Source organism: Amblyraja radiata, chromosome 2 (assembly GCF_010909765.2).
Source record: "Amblyraja radiata isolate CabotCenter1 chromosome 2, sAmbRad1.1.pri, whole genome shotgun sequence".
Lineage (NCBI taxonomy): Eukaryota > Metazoa > Chordata > Chondrichthyes > Rajiformes > Rajidae > Amblyraja > Amblyraja radiata.
This window is the reverse complement of record NC_045957.1, coordinates 86,956,231-86,969,028: the sequence shown is the minus strand read 5'-3', so window position 1 is coordinate 86,969,028 and position 12,798 is coordinate 86,956,231. Positions and strand designations below refer to the sequence as shown.

General features: G+C 43.4%; 1 protein-coding gene across 2 annotated transcripts in view; it reads right to left on the bottom strand.

Annotated features, from left to right (window-relative positions):
• The window catches only part of ddc (dopa decarboxylase), an 82,799-nt gene extending 82,018 nt beyond the window's left edge, over positions 1-781 (bottom strand). The window contains exons 1-2 of one of the 2 annotated variants that reach the window (XM_033049987.1): positions 691-781; positions 4-222 (exon numbers count right to left, since the gene is read on the bottom strand). In XM_033049987.1, coding sequence (XP_032905878.1) covers positions 4-204 — 201 coding nt within the window. In that variant the 5' untranslated portion in view covers positions 205-222; positions 691-781. Of the gene's footprint in view, positions 1-3; positions 223-585 lie in introns of both variants that reach the window. The other variant, XM_033049994.1, reaches the window with a different exon arrangement.
• Between the last annotated feature and the right edge of the window lie 12,017 nt (positions 782-12,798).

Below are 12,798 nucleotides of genomic sequence, written 5' to 3'. Positions count from 1 at the left end.
TACCCCCGGCATGATGACTCTCTCAATATCCTTCATCAGCTCCTCATAACTGTCAGGGTCCTGGGGAGCGCTCTCCGGAATGAGAGGCCGCAAGTACCCGGGCTGCACCGCCGGGTAGACTGGACGCTGTTCGATGGATTGCAGGTAATCTGCGATGAAGTCCACCATCTCTTTACCCCTTGCACGGAACTCATCTAAATCCATGGCGCTGTGGTTCAGAACCTATTTAAAAGGAACATCAGAAATGTAATCGCTCTATGTAATGATTGGGAAACGTGTCATCGCCCCCTAAACACAAAACAAACTCACGCCTGAAAAACTACATGGAAATCTGGATGTTTCTACCAGGATTACGAAATGAACGATGCTCTTTGAACGTGAACTGTTTCCTCTCCAGGTCAGATTGGACGCTGTTCGATGGACTGCAGGTGATCTGCGACGAAGTGTTGAGAATTGTTTATACGTTTCATGTTTACTGCTCTAGCTTCACTGAGACAATTACAGATTCTGTCGTGACCGTTTAACACTGCCTCTTGTACTTAACGCGGCGAGGCTTATAATAAATCTGACCAGGAGTAATCCCACCGTATTTACGAGGGCTCCAATCTGTGTAGACACTTGCGATTGCACGGTGATTAAATGTGTGTCATTCTGCCGCTGAAATAACAATGTGGAGTCAACCGCACTCACATTTAACGACAGCACCGCTGACCTGCACTTTATTCTCTGCCGATCGGTCTAAGCGACTTGTTCTTATATACGAGCGACCACAGCCACTCAGCGCCAAGCACTGCCAAAACCTTCTCAGACACAACTTCATCCACCAATCGCGGACAGAATACAGCTCCTCCTACACGTTATACTTGGACGCTTGGAGTAACCGATCGGGTAAAGCACAGTCACCGGGGCTTGTGTCATGGATATTTCGCTAAAGATGACCACTTAAACCAGGCTGCTGTTTTTTCACTCATTTCAATTGCATGTTTTTCAGATACTTTCCAAAATCCCCTTTACGTAGAATTACTGCATTGCCCCAGTTGTTACAAGCAAAGTATTTTATTTTTAAGAATTGTTATTTTTCTCATGATTGATTCACGGGAAGGTTAATTATTATTGCTGCAATGTTGTTTAAGCTAATGGAAGAATATGCGTTATTGCAACTCTTATGCAGTATAAACCAGATTCTCCACTATTGACATTCTACCTTTCACGTTGCCTCGGAAAAGCAGCCAGCCTAATAAAACATCTGTGCCACCGCGGTCATTCCCTTTTCTCCCGCTCCAATCGGACATAAGATACAGAAGACTGAAAGTGTATACCACCAGACTCAAGAACAGTTCTGTTATCAGGCTACTGAATGGTCCTCGTTTAGTTTAGAGATACAGCGCGGAAACAGGTCCTTCGGCCCATCGGGTCCGAGCCGACCAGCGATCCCCGCACAAAAACTAGGGTACTGTCGGATTGATCGCTACCTCTGTTCAGTTTAGTTTAGTTTAGTTTAGTTTTTGTCAGGTGCACCGAAGTGCAGTGACAAGCCTTTGTTGAGTGCTAACCAGTCAGCAGAAAGACAACACATGATTACAATCGATCAATTTAGAGTGTATAGACACCTGATACGGGAATATCATTTAGCGCAAGGCAAGGCCAGCAAAGCAAGCGTAGTCCGTGGTCATCAAAGAGGTAGATAGTAGATCAGGACTGCTCTCTGGTTGTGGATTCAATCGCCTGATAACAGCTGGGAAGAAACTGTCCCTGAATCTGGTGGTGGGCATTTTCACACTTCTATATCTTTTGCATGATTGGAGAGGGGAGAAGAGGGAGTGACCAGGGTGCGACTCATCCTTGATTATGCTGTTGGCCTTGCCGAGGCAACGTGAGGTATAAATAGAGTCAATAGAAGGGAGGTTGGTTTGTAAGATGACAGTCAGCTGAGAAGGTTATTGGCCGCAACCTTCATTCCATTGACGAACTGCACACTGCAAGGGCCGGGGCCGGGGCCGGGGCCGGGGCCGGGGGGGGGGGGTAAGATCATCTTTGACCCCTCTTACCCTGGCCACAAACTCTTTGAATCACTTCCCTCTGGAAGGCGACTCCGGACTGTCAAAGCTGCCACAGCCATTCATAAAAACAGCTTTTCTTTCCACGAGTAGTAGCTCTACTCAATAACCAAAAATCTGTAGCCTCGTTTTGCTCTGGTATTTTATTTAATTCACATAATTAATCAATAATAGATACATAGAAAATAGGTGCAGGAGTAGGCCATTCGGCCCTTTGAGCATGCACCGCCATTCAATATGATAATGGCTGATCATCCAACTCAGTATCCCGTACCTGCCTTCTCTCCATACCCCCTGATCACTTTAGCTACAAGGGCCACATCTAACTCCCTCAAATATAGCCAATGAACTAGCCTCAACTAACTTATGTGGCAGAGAGTTCCAGAGATTCACCACTCTCTGTGTGAAAAATGTTTTTCTCATCTCGGTCTTAAAGGATTTTCCCTCTATCCTTAAGCTGTGACCCCTTGTCCTGGACTTCCCCAACATCGGGAACAATCTTCCTGCATCTAGCCTGTCCAACCCCTTAAGAATTTTGTAAGTTTCTATAAGATCCCCCCCTCAATCTCCTAAATTCTAGCGAGTACAAGCCGAGTCTATCCAGTCTTTCTTCATATGAAAGTCCTGACATCCCAGTAATCAGACTGGTGAACCTTCTCTGCACTCCCTCTATGGCAATAATGTCCTTCCTCAGATTTGACCAAAAATGTACGCAATACTCCAGGTGTGGTCTTACCAAGACCCTGTACAACTGTAGTAGAACCTCCCTGCTCCTATACTCAAATCCTTTTGCTGTGAATGCTAACATACCATTCGCTTTCTTCACTGCCTGCTGCACCTGCATGCCTACTTTCAATAACTGGTGTACCATGACACCCAGGTCTCGTTGCATCTCCCCTTTTCGTAATCAGCCACCATTTAGATAATAGTCTGCTTTCCTGTTTTTGCCACCAAAGTGGATAACCTCACATTTATCCACATTATACTGCATCTGCCATACATTTGCCCACTCACCCAGTCTATCCAAGTCACCTTGCAGCCTCCTAGCATCCTCCTCACAGCTAACACTGCCCCCCAGCTTAGTGTCCTCCGCAAACTTGGAGATGTTGCATTCAATTCCCTCGTCCAAATCATTAATATATATTGTAAATGGCTGGGGTCCCAGCACTGAGCCTTGCGGTACCCCACGAGTCACTGCCTGCCATTGTGAAAAGGACCCGTATACTCCTACTCTTTGCTTCCTGTTTGCCAGCCAGTTCTCTATCCACATCAATACTGAACCCCCAATACCGTGTGCTTTAAGTTTGTATACTAATCTCTGATGTGGGACCTTGTCGAAAGCCTTCTGAAAGTCCAGATATAACACATCCACTGGTTCTCCCCTATCCACTCTACTAGTTACATCCTCAAAAAATTCTATAAGATTCGTCAGACATGATTTACCTTTCGTTAATCCATGCTGACTTTGATCAATGATTTCACCACTTTCCAAATGTGCTGCTATTCCATCTTTAATAACTGACTCTGGCAGTTTACCCACTACCGATGTTAGACTAACTGGTCTGTAATTTCCCGTTTTCTCTCTCCCTCCCTTTTTAAAAAGTGGGGTTACATTAGCTACCCTCCAATCCTCAGGAACTACTCCAGAATCTAAAGAGTTTTGAAAAATTATCACTAATGCATCCACTATTTCTGGAGCTACTTCCTTAAGTACTCTGGGATGCAGCCTATCTGGCCCTGGGGATTTATCGGCCTTTAACCCATTCAATTTACCCAACACCACTTCCCGACTAACCTGGATTTCACTCAGTTCCTTCCTCCTTTGACCCGCGGTCCCCTGCTATTTCCGGCAGATTATTTATGTCTTCCTTAGTGAAGACGGAACCAAAGTAGTTATTCAATTGGTCTGCCATATCCTTGTTCCCCATGACCAATTCACCTGTTTCTAACTGCAAGGGACCTACATTTGTTTTAACTAATCTCTTTCGCTTCACATATCTATAAAAACTTTTGCAGTCAGTTTTTATGTTCCCTGCCAGATTTCTTTCATAATCTATTTTCCCTTTTCTAATTAAGCCCTTTGTCCTCCTCTGTTGGTCTCTGAATTTCTCCCAGTCCTCTGGTAGGCTGCTTTTTCTGGCTAATTTATACGGTTCATCTTTTGCTTTGATACTATCCCTGATTTCCCTTGTTATCCACGGATGCACTACCTTCCCTGATTTATTCTTTTGCCAAACTTGGATGAACAATTGTTGTAGTTCATCCATGCAGTCTTTAAATGCCTTCCATTGCATATCCACCATCAACACTTTAAGAATTAATTGCCAGTCAATCTTGGCCATTTCACCCTCAATCTTGGTCATCTCATACCCTCAAAGTTACCTTTCTTTAAGTTCAGAACCCTTGTTTCTGAATTAACAATGTCACTCTCCATCCTAATGAAGAATTCAACCATATTATGGTCACTCTTGCCCAAGGGGGCACGCACAACAAGACTGCTAACTAACCCTTCCTCATTACTCAATACCCAGTCTAGAATAGCCTGCTCTCTCGTTGGTTCCTCTACATGTTGTTTTAGAAAACTATCCCGCATACATTCAAAGAAATCCTCTTCCTCAGCACTCCTGCCAATTTGATTCACCAAATCTATATGTAGATTGAAGTCACCCATTATAACTGTTTTACCTTTGTTGCACACATTTCTAATTTCCTGTTTGATGCCATCCCCAACTTCACTACTACTGTTAGGTGGCCTGTACACAACACCCACTAGCGTTTTCTGCCCCTTAGTGTTTCGCAGCTCTACCCATATCGATTCCACATCCTCCAAGCTAATGTCCTTCCTTTCCATTGCATTAATCTCCTCTCTAACCAGCAATGCTACCTCACCTCCTTTTCCTTTCTGTCTATCCCTCCTGAATATTGAATATCCCTGGATGTTCAGCTCCCAGCCTTGGTCACCCTGGAGCCATGTCTCCGTGATCCCAACTATATCATAATCATTAATAGCTATCTGCACATTCTACTCGTCCACCTTGTTACGAATGCTCCTTGCATTGAGACACAAAGCCTTCAGGCTTGTTTTTACAACGCTCTTACCCCTTATACAATTATGTTGAAAAGTGGCCCTTTTTGATTTTTGCCCTGGATTTGTCTGCCTGCCACTTTTACTTTTCACCTTGCTACCTCTTGCTTCTACCCCAATTTTACACCCCTCTGTCTCTCTGCTCACACATTTAAAAACCCCACAACCTCTTATTCTCTGTTTATTATTGTTTTCTTCTTTCCCCCCTACATGTTGGGTCTGAGTGCTTCCCTTCTCTGCCTCCTGCCTCACACACTGTCTACTAGCTTTCTCTATTTGAGTCCCTCCCCCCAATCATTCTAGTTTAAAGTCTCCCCAGTAGCCTTTGCTAATCTCCCCGCCAGGATATTGGTCCCCCTCGGGTTCAAGTGCAACCCATCCTTTTTGTACAGGTCGCACCTTCCACAAAAGAGGTCCCAATGATCCAGAAACTTGAATCTCTGCCCTCTGCACAAGTCCTTCAGCCACGCATTTATCCTCCACCTCGCTCCATTCCTACTCTCACTGTCGCGTGGCACAGGCAGTAATCCCGAGATTGTTACCTTTGCGGTCCTTCTCTTTAATAATAATTAAAGAGCGGTCCTTTGCGGTCCTTCTCTGTCAATAATAATGCTTTATTATTACTGTTTAATGTTTTATGTGTCATTCCTAACTGTCACTGTATGTCATGTTGTCACTTGTGGGTGGAGCACCAAGGCAAATTCCTTGTATATGAATATTTGGCCAATAAATGTATTAATTCATTCATTCATTTAGCTCTTAGAACTAAAGGAATCAAGGGTTATAGGGAAAAAGCAGGAATGAGGTACTGATTTTAGATGATCAGCCATGATCACATTGAATGCCAGTGCTGGCTCGGGGCCGAATGGCCTATTCCTGCACCTATTTTTCTATGTTTCTATGATGGCGTGGGCTGCGCCCACAATTCGCTCCACTTTCTTGCGGTCCTGGATGGAGCTGGTCCCAAACTAAGCTGTGAGGCAATGCTTTCTCTGGCATATCTGTAGAAGTTGGTGAGACATTATGGACAGTGGGCTTTATATCTGGAACTGATGTGCTACAATGCTGAGAACTATATTCTACATTCTGTATCTTTACCTTTGCTCCATCTATGTTACTTGAGTTTGGCTTGATTGTATTTACCTATATTATCAGATTTGATTAGATAGCGTTCAAACCAAGTTTTTCACTGTACTTTGGCACCTGACAATAATAAATCTAAACCTAATATAGAGAATTTTTGATGCAGCATATTCAAGAAAGTATACACTGGATTTGAAACCAAAATTGATGTAGGGTCTCGACCTGAACTGTCAACAATTCCTCCTGCCCCCACTGCCTTTAGTAAGACATGACTTGCCACTTACAAAGCCACACTGATGGTATTTAATTTACTTATTCTCTTCCAAATGGGAGTATATTTTATCCCAAATAATCATTTCCATAGAAAAATAGGTGCAGGGGGAGGCCATTTGGCCCTTCGAGCCTGCACTCGAAGATCGACACAAAAAGCTGGAATAAATCAGCGGGTCAGACAGCATCTCTGGAGAAAAGGAATAAAAGATCGATCTTGACCCGAAATGTCACCCATTCCTTTCTCGAGAGAAGCTGTCTGACCCGCTGAGCTAGTCCAGCCTTTTGTGTCTATCTTGTGGGCTGAAGAGCCTGTTCTTGTGCTGGACTGTTCTATGTTCTGTGTTAACGCTGAACAACCTTTAATTCTAGGTCTTTTAGGGAAAGGTTTGTGAGATACTTCATAAATTCATGTGATAGCAGAATTTGGCCATTCAGCCCATCAAGTCTACTCTGCCATTCAATTATGGCTGACCTAACTCCCCATCAACCCCATTCTCCTGCCTTCTCTTCATAACCTCTGGGACCCGTACTAATCAAGAATATAAGTGTCTATCACTGCCTTAAAAATATCTGTTCACTTGGCTCCATAGCCTTCTATGGCAATGAATTCCACAGATTCACCACCCTCTGACTCAATGAGGCCCCTCCTTATCCTTGTGAACTCCAGCGAGTATCAATCCAATCCCATCAAATGTTCATCATAGAAACATAGAAACATAGAAAATAGGTGCAGAAGGAGGACATTCGGCCCTTCGAGCCAGCACCGCCATTCATTGTGATCATCGCTGATCATCCCCTATCAATAACCCGTGCCTGCCTTCTCCCCATATCCCTTGACTCCACCAGCCCCTAGAGCTCTATCTAACTCTCTCTTAAATCCATCCAGTGATTTGGCCTCCACTGCCCTCTGCGGCAGGGAATTCCATAAATTCACAACTCTCTGGGTGAAAAAGTTTTTTCTCACCTCAGTCTTTTATTCTAAGACTCTGGCCCCTGGTTCTGGACTCGCCCAACATTGGGAACATTTTTCCTGCATCTAGCTTGTCCAGTCCTTTTATATGTTTCTATAAGACCCCCTCATCCTTCTAAACTCCAGTGAATACGCCTAATCTTTTCAATCTTTCCTCATATGACTAGGGAAAGTTTGCATTAGATTAGAAAAAAGCAAATGTAACTCTTTTATTCAACAAACATGGGAGACTGGAAGCAGGCTAGTTGGCTGAATATCTGAATATCTGTCATGGTGGGAATGTCAGAGGTTATCATATAAAATGTTATAGCAGGGCACAGAAAATAAATCATGACATTCAGGGAAATACAATATGATTTTGTGGAGGGAAGTCACATTTTACCAATTTATTGGATAACTATTAAAAAAAAAAACCATGTTCTGTGGGTAAAGGGAACCAACAGATACACAATCGATTTCTAGAAGGCTTTTCATAAGTTGCCACATCAAGGGTTATTGCAGAAAATAAAGCCCATGGTGTATGATGCAATTCTGGATGGATGTGAGTCTTTGTCTGTTTGGGATTAGGATCAATGATGGGGTCTCAACTTTCCATAATTTTTATTCATGGCTTTAAGGCCCTGAAGGTATCGCTGTTAAGTTTGCTGATGACACAGAGATAGGTAAATTAGTTATGAAGAGAACACAAGGGATATCGAGATGTTAAGTGAACAGTGTGGAGGCCTAAGAAAGTTAAGCGGCCTTTTCACGGGGCGACTTGACGCAAGAGTTAACCGGAGTTTAACATCGTGGGAACCTCGTGCGATAACAGTGCGGCATTCGTGGACCACCGTGGACCACCGTAGCGCTAACGGCAGGTCATCGTGTAACTTGGTCACTCGGGAGAAAATTCAAGAAAGTTTGAATTTCTCCAAGATTGACTTGTACACTTGTGGTTGAGTATTGCAACATTATATGAACGTAGTGGCCAGTGCGATATCCGTAATAACTCTTGCGGGTACCGTGGGAACTCCTGCGAACGGTGAACCCGGAAGCTGGACAGAGGGAACAGAAGGTGAGTAAAAATTGTCTTATGTGGGATTGAATTTAAAAAATAAATTAAAATAAAGATTTGCATCCGCATATGGACATCAACTTATTCATGAGTTATGTTAATGAGATTCAAGAAAATAACTATAATCTTTAAAAGGGACTTTAAAAGGGACTTTACTGAAAGGTTACGCATTTTTATGGTCCGTGAGAAATTTTTCACATGTACTTTTTTGAGAGATACAGGTCGGAGTCCTCGGGTCCAGGGGTCCGGAACGCTACCAATCAATGTTGTACAGAGACCCGTGTAAGGAGTGAACTGTACATGCTGGTTTAAACCGAAGACAGACACAAAAAGCTGGAGTAACTCAGCGAGTCAAGCAGCATCTCTGGAGAAGAAAAGCTGATGTTTCGGGACGAGACACATCTTCAGACTCAATTCCGATTAGGCTGTCTGAAGAAGGGTTCCGGTGTTGGGGGAGTCCAGAACCAGGGTCCCAGTTTTACAGTCTACCGTGGGAACTCTTTAACTCAGTAAAGTAAAGTAGCCTTTATTGTCATATCAGCGCACAGGCAGCAGTTGACTGTTGCTCTATTCAGTTTCCCAGGGGGTCGGGACGGGACTGGAGTTGGGAGAGAAAGGTGGGGGAGTCGAGGGAGAGGAGGGGGAGACAGATGGGGGTGTCTTCATTTACTGGCGGCGGGTGTCTGTCACTGAAACAGGCAGGTGAGATTTCACATCCACCTTGTGTGTGCCTCTCTCTCTCTCTCCCTCCCTCTTACACAGGCTGAGAGACTCTGCCTCTGTGAGTGTACGTCTCTTTCTCCCCCTCTCCCACACACAGTAAGACCGAGGTACTGTGCTCAGTCCATCTGTGTCTCCCACATACACAGTAAAATATGTCTCCAAATGAGCCAATTCAACCAAGGGAGGATATATATAGTGTGTGAAAAAAAAAGTTACATCATTTGTGTCACGTGTAGTTCACGATGTTCATTCAAGATTTAACGGGAATGCTCGGGAAACGGACAAGTCACTCGCAGAAATAGCAGAAATGCTGAGTACCGTGGGAACTCTTTATCTACTGCCGTTATATCGTGCGAGACTCGTGCTGGACCACGACCTCTTCACTCTGGTGACATCTTGCGTCAACTCGCCCCGTGAAAAGGCCGCTTTAGTGCTGTAAGCTCACCTAAGTAGAGATCTGGGTTTAAACCTATTTAGTGTTACTTTGCAGAGTTTGCACGTTCTCTCTCTGAACACCTGTTTTTTCTCTGGATGCTCTGATTTTCTCAAATGTTCCGAAGATGTGCAGGTTGTTTAGTTCTTCACAGTAAATTGCCTTTAAGTGTGGGTTAGTAGGAAAAAGAATCAAAGGGGAATTGGTAACCCTGTGTAAAGGAAGAAGGGTCTCGACCCGTAACGTCGCTTACTCCTTTTTTCCATAGATGCTGCCTCACCCGCTAGTTTCTCCAGCATTTTTTGTCTACTGTGTAAAGGACAGTAAGTTGCAGGGAAATAAGTAGGATTGCTCTGCTATGTCCCAGTATGCTCCTTCTGTGTCATTACTAGTAAATGGGAAAATGGAGTATAATGTGAGAAAAAGTATAATACTCATTTTGGCAGAAACTTTTTAAAAAAGCACATTAGCTAAATGGTGAGTTATTACAGAGCTATAAAATACCAAGGCATCAACGTGAGCTGGTGACATCAATAATACCCAGGTGACCAAGAAAAGTAATGAGACATGACTCAGTGACTACTGAGCGAATGGCTCATGTATTTTGAGGGTTTGGTTATGACGCATATCAACTCCTGCCTTAGGAAGGATAGAGGATGTAATCTTACTGGCTCTGTATTAGACCTTTTCAACACTAAGAGCACATATTTCAGACTGTTGTTCATCGAATACAGCTCAGCATTCAACACCATAATCCCTTCCAAACTAATCATAAAGAACAAGGCTCTCCTCATCCCTATATAATTGGATCCTCGATTTCTTCAGTGGCAGACCACAATTAGTACAAATTAGCAACAAACCTTCCTCCTCACTAACCATCATCACAGAAGAACCGCAAGGGTGAGTGCTCAGTTACTTGCTCTAGTCTATGACCACGACTGTAGCCTGGCACAGCTCGCCACACCTTTGTTTAATTAGCCTACAGTTGTTAGATGAATAATGGGTAATGATGAGTCAGAGTATAGGCCAGGGACATCGGGCCTCCGTAGAGGCAATTGCGGTGGCCCCAATAGGCCTGACTTTGGGGTGAACATGGGGTGGGGACTGGACATTGTGCCTTCCTCCACAGTGCTATCCACTGTGGGGGGATGATTTTTTTTTGTCTAACTGTAGTCTTGTAGGTCTGTGTCCAAGATGGCTGACGTGAAGGGAGAGTGGACGCTGGCACGAATTGGTTGCCGCTGCTCCCTCTTCACACTGTGTTTTTGATTTTCTGTTTTTGGATTGAATCCTGTTTTGATTTGTGTCTCTGTGATGTCCTTATTGTTATATTCCGATTATATGTTTACTATGTAAGGTGTCCTTGAGATTTTGTATGAAAGGCGCCCATTAAATATAAAATTTATTATTATTATTATTATTATCTGGAACATCTTCTATATATACATAACTAAAACTCTGATCTTGTTATCTTCCGGTTTGCACGGTTTTTCTATTTGTGCAAAAACGGTACGTGATAGCGATACGATTTTCGCCAGCTCACTCATCGTGTTAATTCAGGTTCTAGACTTACCCCCTTAGTCTGGTTTAGTCAAACACTAAGTCAAACTCTGGTTCCAAAACCGGCCAGTTGCCGATCCACTCACGCAAGACAACAATATCTTGCGCAAACAGAACAGAACTCACAATCAACCGACACACCCCAAAGAATTACCCACCCTCTTATGCCCTTCCAAACATTACTTGGGGGAGGCAACCCCTACAAGCCAATCACACATATCAATCACATTATACAGTTATTGACAGTTCCCGAACCAAATTACAAAGTACCCCGTTACAATGTTTCTACAGAAGCTTCCGGAAGGAAGTCAGTTAACTAAAGTAATGAAACATTTTTCCAGGTTGTATAAACAAGTCAAACAAGGCTTCACACTTCAGCCAATCATCAAACAGCAGCACAAACACTCTGCAACATTATTTACAATACCTTTTTACACCCCCTTTTATAACCAATCCGCACTATGCATTTGCAGACCTTCTTATCTCTTTCTGCAAACCCTCATACATTTTAACAAAGTAAGGACATCTGGACCTCTCCTTGTCATCAACTTCCATCTGGGGTCCAGACCCCTTGGAGCCGTGACTCCATCTTGCAACTTTCACGGACATGGGCCAAGCAGGCCCTGCAAATACCAAGATCCTCCATCTTGTGACCTCTTTAATTTAGCCAATATTAATATTCCTCCATTTTATCATTATGATCACCCTCATCATTAATGATAACCAAAACACAATAATTACTACTTTACTATAACAGATATCCTAACAAGAAGATGCTGATGTATTTTCCCAGAATTTCACCAAGCTTCCCTAGTTTGCATGGGCGCAGTTTCATGATTTCTGTCTGAGGAGTCTTCTTCTCCCAAGTTTTCATGGGCGTAAATTCCCTCCATCCATCTTGATAAGCACCTGTTTTTGACCCGTCGCAGAGTATGAAGTTTCTCAGAGAATCTGGAATAAAGTAAGTTAGCAGCCTATACTTCCACTGATACTCTTGCAGTGGTGGAGATGTACCCATGAGTTCCTTCCTCCTACTTTCACTGCTGTTGGGGTTGTTAGGAGAACCTGATAAGGTCCTTCCCAGCGAATCTCCAACCCTTTCCTTACCCAGTTCTTTACAAGGACATAGTCGCCAGGTCCACTTTAGTCGAAGCTGTCAACAAAGGCACTTCGGTATATGCTGCTCTTACTCTACAATGGGATTCTTTCAATGTTCCAAGGTGTTCTTAGGGGTCTACCATAAACAATTTCAGCTTGGCTCAGTCTAGAATTCACTGCAGGCATGACTTGCATCTGAAATAAAGCTATGGCAAGTTATTCAATCCAATAGGCTGTGGGCCGAGCATCACAAATGTGTCTAGAAATCAACTCTTCGTGACCTATGTCTTGGAACTACATTAAATTTTGCACAGATTTAGATAAAATATAATTGAGAAGGAAGTCATAACTCATCAGTGCCAAAAGTTGCACATTAATTAATTAAACTAATTAGAAAATCAGTTCGAAAAAGTAAGCGCCATCTAGTGTCCAATGCCCATATTACACCATGGGGAACCTATT